A 9,623-nucleotide genomic window follows, 5' to 3' on the forward strand; every position below is an offset into this window, starting at 1 on the left:
CGGTGGCGAAGTATATTAAATGTGCGTGCTTTACCTTTATGACTTTATGAAAATCATATGATAGGCTACCCTTTAGTGTGTTCATTAGCCAGATGTGATCCTTGATGGGCCTGGCCTCTCGCCCAGAACTGCACTTTTTCTTTAGCAGCTTCTGGTGCTCCTGTAGTTATCCCAGGTATTTTGGGAGTTTCTTCTTCCTCATCTGTTGCTTCTTCCTAATCAGTGGCTGATTAGGTTCTGTGCCATTAGCGGAGTTTGTGCACTATGGCTTCGGGAGGTGATTGCCAGCAAGGCCACCTTCTTTTGTGTACCGTTTCACATAAATTGTGCCCTGTGACTTACAAATCGAAATAATAAAGGCAATGAAAAAGCTGTAACTTTTCAATTTTTTTTTTTTTTTTTTTTACTCCGTAACTGCTGGAAAAGAGACTGGCAAGTACCAGAGAGGGTGTGAGGGAGGCGGCGCAGCACTACCTGCGTTGCTGAGCTGGGTAAAGAGGGAGCGTTGAGGAAATGGCGGCCGCGGCGGGAGGGGAGCTAGTGAGGGGGCACAGCCCGGGGGGCGGGGCCCTGGCGGGGGCGGGGCTTCCTGCGGGCGGAAGGCGGCGAGGCTGGGGTTGCCGCCGGAAGATGGCAGAGTCGGAGGCGCAGTTGTTGCAGGCCGTGGGGCTGATCGGTAAGGGCTCTCCCGGCCCGGGGGAAGGGCAGGCGTGTGGGGGGCTGCTGGGAGGGCCGTGCCGGGGCTTGGGGCCGGCGTGGGGTGCCGGTTAGCAGCGCCTCGATGAGCTGCGGCCGCAGGGCCTGTCCCGACCGGGCGGTTGCTAGCCTGCCGTTGTGTCAGGGGCTGGCTGCGGCCGGCCTCTCGGTCTGCCTGTTACAGAGCTAAACCGTGCACAGCTCGGCGAAAGTGCCTTAAATTCACGGCCTCTGGGGTTTTGTTATGAAATCAGAAATGGAAAAAGAAGGGAAAATCATAGATAATCTGGTCTAGGTGCTTGTTGGTCAATACCTTGCTCATATGAATGTGTATAGTCAAACTCCCGGTGCTTTTTTGACATCGTGAGCAGGTCAAGAGTGGATATTTATTAATATTTGAAAAATAAAACCCGTAGCACAAGTGCTGCCCTACGGCTTAAACTGTAGTGGCAGAACTGGATGTCTAGGGTCAGGGTAAGGTGGAATTTTAATCTGATTCCAGGAAACAAACCTGATTAACCCATCGATTTACTTCCTTGCTGCTGTTTGGCATTCTCACAGTGAACATCTTTCCACCATAGAAAAAGACACCAATGGAGATGCTTTGTGGGTTTGGTGTTATCCGTCCGTAACAGCTGAACTGAGGAGTCTATTGCTGCGAAAGTGCTGCCTTACAGATGAAAATAAATTGCTTCACACGTTTGTATTTGGCCAGTATAAAAGGTTGTGGTTCTATATCACAACTGTGGAAGTTCAAGATTCTCCAGCCTTGAAAAAGGTAGGACTTGTCCCATTGGGTTTTTGGTAGAGTGCGGGAGGGATTTGTGCAGAGCTTCCTCTGGCAGTTTAAGCCATGTTTTCCCATTGTATACTGTGAGAAAGGGAAGGGATTCGAGGCTTTGTGTGCTCACAAATGCAGCTCTTACCCAGCTAACCAGTCCACATGTTAAGGTTTTCACCAAGGTGTATATTGGAGGTGCAGAGAGATTGAGATAATCATTATGCAATTTAGTTTATATGTATTAAAATGGAGATGCTATTTCACACTGTTGTTTCTAGTTATTCTGCATTTCAAGTCAGAAATTTTTTTCTCCTCTTTTTCTGTCAAAAAAGGTCTACAAAGGTTCTTTTATAGCATCCAAAATCTTGCTCATATAGAACTTGATGGATTTTTTCCCAGAGGGTCAAGTTATATGGGTACTTTCTTTTCTGCTGCATTGGTAACTGAGATTGCAAATATGCTTGTATCTTCTATACTTTCCCTGTTATGAAGATCATTAAATTGTCTGTTAAGTTCATTCCATTTTCATATCTTATGCTATATTGTTACATAGAAATATAATGTGGTAACTTTGCATGCCCACAGCAGAATGTTGCTTGCCTTTCCTCACTCCAAGCTTAAATCTCCTATGAATTTTAAAGGTGTTTAAAAAAAAAAAAAAAGAGAAAAAATACCGTGTCCCAGTGCTGTCTCTGGCAGTGAGAGATGCTATTCAAGGAGGACACGTGAGCCTGGTCATTGTCTGCAGACTTTTAGACTCCTTCTGTCCGAGCCCACAATCATTCAATTAAGGAAGTTAAAGAGTATTTCTGTTTGTGGGCCTGCTATCTGTGAATTTTTTTTTGCGTCTCTTTCTAAATATGTTGATGCTGTCTGCCTCCACAGCCTCCTTTGGCAAAAAATTCTCGAGTTTGCTACCTGCTGCGGGGAAGAAAAATGCCTTCTCTCTCTTAAAATAATCTAATGAGATTAAAAGAAAGCAACTCTTACAGAGTAGATTAAATAAAAGATAGTATGTACTAGATCTGACTCAGTGGAAATGAGTCACTTAAGAAATCCATTAACCAGGCCCTTTCTGCAGTTAGTAACTTGGATCTGCTGCTACCGCTCACTTTTTTTTTTTAATTGAAACACTGTCAGAGTACTGCAGTAAATTCAATAATGTGAAAAAAACTGTTCATACAGGGTCATTAAATAAGCTCTTTATTGTTCTGTGTGTGTATCTTGACCAGGTGACCCACTTCTCCATTGTTCTGACGGCCAAAGACTTCAACCCAGAGAAATATGCAGCCTTCACTAGGATACTGTGTAGGTCTGTATAAAGGTTTTGAGTTACTGCTGTTTTCATGTTTTGATCTTGCCAAGGAAAAAGATTAGATTTCATTGTATTGTGTTTGCATTTGGTCTAACAGTGTGCTGGAAACTCAGTCCTACAAACTGAACCAGATTTATATAAATCCTTAATTTGAGCTTCATATCTTGAATTCATGCAGTAAGTGTGGGGTGAATGTCAGGTGCCCAGTAGATGTTAACATGTCTTCTACAGACACGCCACCACCACCCCCCACACACTCATTTTCTCTTTCATATTTTTAAAAAGTATAAACATTTGGGAAGAGGTCAGTGCTGTTTAGTCAATGGTCACTATGTGTATGGTGTACAACTTGCATCCCTCCACACCACCTCTACTACAGACACTTCCTACAGCTCCTCTGAACTAGGCAGAGCACCCAGGGCCTTTTTTGCTTTTCCTCTAGGAAAATGAGGGCCCTCTGCCTCTCCAGGTCTGTGGCTCTGTCTTCTCCCTTCTTCTAGGCAGACTGCCATCTTCTTCCCTTGTCCTATTTACTGGCTTCCCTCTACGTCCCCATTCTCATGATCCTCCTCTGCATCTTTCCTTTGGTTTTCCTTCAGTTCACAAATCAGTTGGCTCCTGGTTCTTCATACCAAGAGTATTCCCTCAAATTTTGTAGCTAATTTGATGCAGTTGTTAGGTTGTTACATCACTGACTTGGGAATGCCATCAGGGTTACCAGTTCTGTAGGGTATTGAAAAATTGAGATTGTTCTTTTTCATGGATGTATGAAATACTTGGATTGGCTGTGGATCTGATTTATAAAGTAATACTTTTTTTCCAAATCCAGGATGGATTCCTCTAATTGAGTTCCAAATGTGACATAGCTGCATACCATAGCTAATATGGAAAACAGGTAGTTGAGAGCTTCAGCACTATTTCTGAAGTACCTTAACCTGTAAAATAGGTTATGGTGTCTCTGCTGTCTGGAAGACAGCTAAAAGTGCATAAGTTTTGTTATTTTTTTTATGAAGGACATATGTGTATATTTTTCTTTCATCATTTAACAAAGTACAGAAGAATGCCTAATGGTACTTGGATAATAAATGAAAAACTAGTCATATTACTGCATGTAGTTGCAGGAGTTACTGTAGGAGTTGAGTTTTCATAAAGCAGGTACCTTCCAAGTCTGCAAAGGATCCTCCGTCTGGACACCTGCTTACACCTTTGCGCTATGTTTCTGTGTTGGCCCTTTCATAAAAAAGGAAACTCAAATAAAAATACAAGGTAGTCTTTCATCCTAGAAGACAGACATGATTTTGTGTGCATGTTGAAAGACTTACAGTTCAGTATGTAAAACCTCAACCAAGTGTCCAAAATAAGAATTCTTGCCAATAATATTGCTATTTGTGATACTGTGATTTTTTTTTTTCATGTATCTGCTGGTACTGATTGCAGACAAAATACCAGACTCGTTCTTTTCATGCAGAATCTACTTGAAGCATGGAAGTCCAGTTAAAATGATGGAGAGTTACATTGCAGTACTTACAAAGGGGATCTGCCAAAGCGAAGAAAATGGATCTTTCCTCAGCAAAGATTTTGATGCTCGAAAGGCTTATCTTGCTGGTTCCATCAAAGGTTATTACCAGAAGTCTATATTTGAATTTTTTTATACAATATAAAATACAATCCAGTTTTCATATGTACTTCAAGTAAATAGTGTTAATCATATTATCTGTGCTGTTATTAAGCTTGTTCAACAAACAAATTATAATATCAGCATGTATTTCTTCTATAAAATAATTTTTCCTCTTTTTTCTAGATATAGTATCTCAGTTTGGAATGGAAACAGTTATCTTGTATACAGCACTGATGTTAAAGAAGAGAATTGTAGTGTACCATCCTAGAATAGAAGCTGTCCAGGAGTTTACCAGGTACTTTGTTAATCCCTACTTCCCCCACCATCCCCCAAAAGTCCAAACTTCATTGAGAGAAATGTCCATATTTTAGGGAAAAAATACCTTTATTAAACCTGTTTATTGCAATCCTGCTAAGTACCTCTTAAGGCTTTAGACATATGTTCATTAGCTCAGAGAAATGTAACTCTAGAATGAATGATAAACTCTGCTTGCACTGATAGAAATCTGTAGTTCATGTATATGCATGCCAAATGAGACTTAGTCGTACTAGTTCTTTCTTATAACATTCTTTTCATGCTGTGAAACTTCAATTAGTATAGGTAAAGATCTACTGTATATCAAGTACAGATCTCATTTCCCTAGGACTTTGCCTGCTTTAGTGTGGCATCGACAAGACTGGTCAATTCTTCATTCATATGTACACCTAAATGAGGAGGAAGTGGAAGCCTTAAAAACCTGCACAGGTAGTGATAATTTATTAATTGAAACTGAAATTAAACTGTTTATATTTTTTCTTCCTGCAGTGTCTTACACCAGTGCTCTTTGAGGAAAAAATGGTTATTTTGCTATTCATGCTACTGTTCAAAGTTAAACCATACTATTTTCTTTAAAAAAAGCAGATCAACTAAACAAGTATGTTAGAAGATAGCTGGTTAATCTGGTGTTTCTGGGCGGATCCACATCAGTCTATCCCTAATTGCAGATGCAAAGCAGCTTTGAGACTTTTTTGATGTTGTGATCAGAGGCATTGAAAGTCTTACTGTTGTACAGAATCGGCTCACTTTAGATTAGCTACTTGCTTTCCAACTTCTACACATAGCTAGTTACTTCATTTTTAGGATTTTTTTCCTTACTTGTTTTCGGTTCCTAACTCTGAAGTTCCAGATCTTTGTTCTGACTGCTGCCAGTGAAATCTCTGGCTCCTAATCACAGGTAGACTTTACCAGCTATGTAGGAGTTTGATCTGTGTGATACACTGCTGTGTATGTGTAGTATGTAATGCATAATCCAGGAAGAGGCCCTTGATATATGCAAAGGTTAGCATGACACATAACGTGGAAATTAAGAGGCTTCTCTATATGGAATAATGAGCAAAAAGACTACTCATCTTCAATATTTCTACTGTGTTACCAACAGTGCTTGTTTCAGCTTGCTAAATTATCTTAGACAGAGAAAAGCTGCTCTAAGTTTGCTTACCTGGAGTGCTATAAATAAAAAAATCTGCTGGTTTTATTCCTCTGTTCTGATCTAATACTGACTTAGGCAGTGACAAGGGGCTCCTGAGTAGAGATTCTTTTGAAGAGGAAGTTCAATGGTTTTTCATTTGCAAAAGAATAATTTTAGTAGAAAGGTAGAAAGAGAGTTTAAAAATTCAAATTGATAACCCTTTTGTATCGCATGTTTTGTTAGGGTTTCATCCATGATTAAGGAAATTTTAGAAGCTGATTTTTAAGCTTATCAGCAGCGAAGCATTCTGCTGGACACACACAAATGGCTGATAATGTCAAGAGAGGAACCTCTTGAATCCAATGAGTATTGGGTCAAATACTCTTAGAACAGACTTCTAGGACTGTGATTTTCCACAATATCTGGTTTTGGTTTTGTTTATGAAGATTTTGATCTTGTCAAAATTTTGCTCTCCAGGTTACATTGCTGGATTTACAGATTCTGAAGTGAACAGTAGACCAGACCTTTATGATGTGTATGTGAACTTGGCAGATAGTGAGATCACTATTTCCCCTGTAGTAAAAGGTTGGTTGCTTTTTATGTTTTGGATTTAAGGGCCGCTTATTCTAGACTTGATAGTAACTGTTGAATCTCGCTGTACGTCAAGCAGTCTTGATCCTTCTTCCATCCTGAAAAGCCAGCATGTAAGCTTCTGTCTTTCAGTTTTGTTGAGACCCTGGAAGACTGGTGAAGCTTAGAATTTGGAAAGACGTGCTTCGTCTTCCAAAAAATGTACAACTGAAAAGTAAACATCTTATGTTAGACAATTAGATGGAAGAGACATTCACCTGAGGGTTGCTGAATGCAGAGATACAACATGAGTCTTTAGAAAAACATTGCACTAAATACTTGGAGATTGGGGACTATTTGAAAGGAAAGCTTCTATGTTCCTTGTCATCTTGCGGTTTCTTGTCATCTGCTTAGGGCTGCTTTAGAGGTAGACAATTCGACTGTGCCAGCATGGCTGTTGATACATCAGATTGCTGCCTTTACCAATTTATTTCAAATGGCAGTCATGAAGAGGACTCCTCCTTTTGGCTTGTTATTCATACGCATTTCTAGATATCACAGAAACAGTCATGTTACATGAATGTGTGCTGCTTTTTTTTTTTTTTTTTTTACTCAGAGGCAATGACAATGGGAAAACTTCACAAAGAAATTGGACAACTAATTGTTCAATCTGCAGAAGATCCAGATAAATCAGACAGCCAAGTTGTTAAGGTTAATATTTTATTTTTATTTTTAAATCTAGTTAAATTACTTCTATCACTAGCTCTTGATAGAAAGAAGGGAGCAGGAGGAAGATTGTCCCTGGGAATAAGTTGATATCTTATACCCTCTGCCTTCTTACAAATGAGCATTTTTATTCTTCATACAGGTTTTTAAGGGTGACATACTTGGTTTATATTATCTCTTGGGTAACAACATTGCTGAAGAAACTTTAGAAATTGTATTGATTATACAGTAATCTTCCAGTAAAGGCTTCCAGTAAAATTAGTTTCCCAATTTTATTCTGCAAAGCACGTATTTTGCACATTACCTTGTCAATACCTTTTGAAAAAGTCCTACTGAGATAGGGCTTCTCAGCTATAAAACCTGATTTTTATGATTATGTTTTTTTCACTTTCTCCTCTATCTAAGAGGTTATTGGACTTTTTGCAACTGAGCAACTTAGTCAAAATAGCTCAGTTAAGCTAGGAGAGGAGCCTGTGGAGTGGCTGTGCTCCCTTTATTCAACATCACACAAGAGTAGACTGAAGAACTGTTGCAAGTTTGCCTTGAAATAAATGGGGTCTTTATTTAAAATGAATGATTTATTTATCATTATTTTCTTTTTGTTCTTTATTGATTTTTTTTTTTTAATAAGTGTATGTTAAAACATTAAAATAGCTAATACTATATTCACGGTTGCTTGTTTTTCTGTTCTTCAAGGATATTTCTCTGAAGACAAAAGAAATCTTGGCTACTTTAGCCTCACTTACTGAAGTTTCCGATGGCAGTGAAAAACCAACCCTTAATTCTGGGGCCCTGAAACAAAAGCGATTTCCACCAGCTACAGAAAACTTTCTTTTTCATTTAGCAGCTGCTGAACAAATGCTCAAAATCTGATTTTGATGCACTGCAGTGTTATGGACCAATTCAAAAATACTGTCTTTGCCGTACAGATAGGAATACCTGATATTTTATATGGGGAAATTAAAGGTATAAGAGCGAATGTTATATTTACCATGATATAATGCAGAATATCAGAGCTTGACCTGGAACATATGGAGGCGTATTTGGGAACATTCCTGGTGTCATCTTCCCCAACTATAACTTTGTATATATGGCTCCCGTATTTCATATCACAGTGTGGGTGCATATACAAGTAGTATGTGCCTGTGTGTCCAGGCTGTGCCAGACGTTATTAGAGTGGCCGTTTGTCCTGCAGGTTCCAGATGTTGGACAGCTCTGGTTTTGTTCTGTCTTGTCTTCTTGGGGTCTGGAACACGGGCTGCAGCACACCTGCTGTAAAACCAACGCAGTTTGGATGTGCTCGTCTCTGCACAGGGATACACTGAACACGCAGTTGGCCTGAGCGCTCATTCTGGGCTTCCAGGTATGTCAGCCTGTCAGATACTGCTCTTGCTTTGGACTGCCTGATACCTGGAAATCCCAAATAAATGGACTAGTTCTCTACTTTCTACCTGAAAGTGTCTCGGTGTAAAAAAGGGTGTCTGGGACGCTGTAGCCTTACTATATAAAGGAAGAGGTATTTTAAAGCTCAAGTGGGAGTTGAGCACCTCTTTTGGACTCTTGCCTTAGAGGTTTTCCCCCTTTCACTCCGTCCCATGCTTCTGATGGAGGGAAAAGAGAACAGGATTACTATATTTAAAATGGGGCTTCCTAGGGGGTCACAGACAAGTGCTGCTTTACAGCTGGAGCCATTTAAGAAGTTGTTAGGGTTCTCCACTGAGAAGATACCTGGCGATTCATTCCTGATCTATTTGACAGAAAATCAGATGAGTTAAAGCCTAATGGACTAGAAATGTTCAAATGGCCAGGTACCACAGGTAGAGCACCAACCACTTAAACTGCTTGAGCTGTAACACATGTACTCTCTGATGGTGCTCTGTGTAGACTAAATGTAAATGGAAACTTTTTAAGTAACAGTGAAAAATGGGAAATAGTTCGGGGAAAATTAAAATTTGCCTAGTTGTTTGGTTGCATAGCAGGAAGTCAAGAGTGTTTTGTTTTTTTTTTAATTGAGAAGCCTGAAACTAACCGCTTTGTAATCTTCTGGGAAGAACTTGGATTCTTTGTAGAGAAATGCTCTGAGCCAAACGATCTGTATTTCTTCAGAAATGTCCACAACAAATCAGTCAATTCTGCAGTAGCACTTTGTTATAAGAGAAAATAACCTTTTTCCTGGCCTTTGTACAGATAGGCTGTAGCATGTGATTTTACATAGAGATTTTATACTTAAAATTAAAACTTTAGTAATCAATATTTATAGTGGTAAATAATTGGATGTTTGCTATGCTGAAACTAGTAGAGCTCATCAGTAATATGTGCAAGCAATATTGGTTTGAGAAGGGTTGTCCTTTTGCTATGTATCGTATGTTAAAGAAATCTGTTTCAGAATGTGGATAAGGAGTGTGACATGTATGTATAAAATGGCTAGTTATTACAGTAAGTAAATGAAAGTGCTTCAGAATAATCCCCT

General features: G+C 39.5%; 1 protein-coding gene across 2 annotated transcripts; it reads left to right on the top strand.

The window, feature by feature from the left end:
- Positions 1–630: 630 nt before the first annotated feature.
- On the top strand, positions 631–8,255 carry DENND10 (DENN domain containing 10; the record flags this gene model as incomplete). 2 transcript variants are annotated; one of them, XM_082002159.1, is made up of 9 exons in its annotated part: positions 631–676; positions 1,278–1,474; positions 2,710–2,789; positions 4,261–4,409; positions 4,594–4,705; positions 5,054–5,154; positions 6,335–6,442; positions 7,044–7,138; positions 7,850–8,255. In XM_082002159.1, 9 exons carry the CDS (start codon positions 631–633, stop codon positions 8,024–8,026), a joined length of 1,065 nt encoding a protein of 354 aa, XP_081858285.1. In that variant the 3' UTR covers positions 8,027–8,255. The 2 variants fall into 2 exon arrangements, with proteins under 2 accessions (XP_081858285.1, XP_081858286.1); XM_082002160.1 differs by lacking the exons at positions 631–676; positions 1,278–1,474; positions 4,261–4,409 and having other exon boundaries at positions 2,762–2,789.
- Positions 8,256–9,623: the final 1,368 nt, after the last annotated feature.

Source organism: Phaethon aethereus (genome assembly GCF_964289735.1).
Source record: "Phaethon aethereus genome assembly, chromosome: 7".
NCBI lineage: Eukaryota > Metazoa > Chordata > Aves > Phaethontiformes > Phaethontidae > Phaethon > Phaethon aethereus.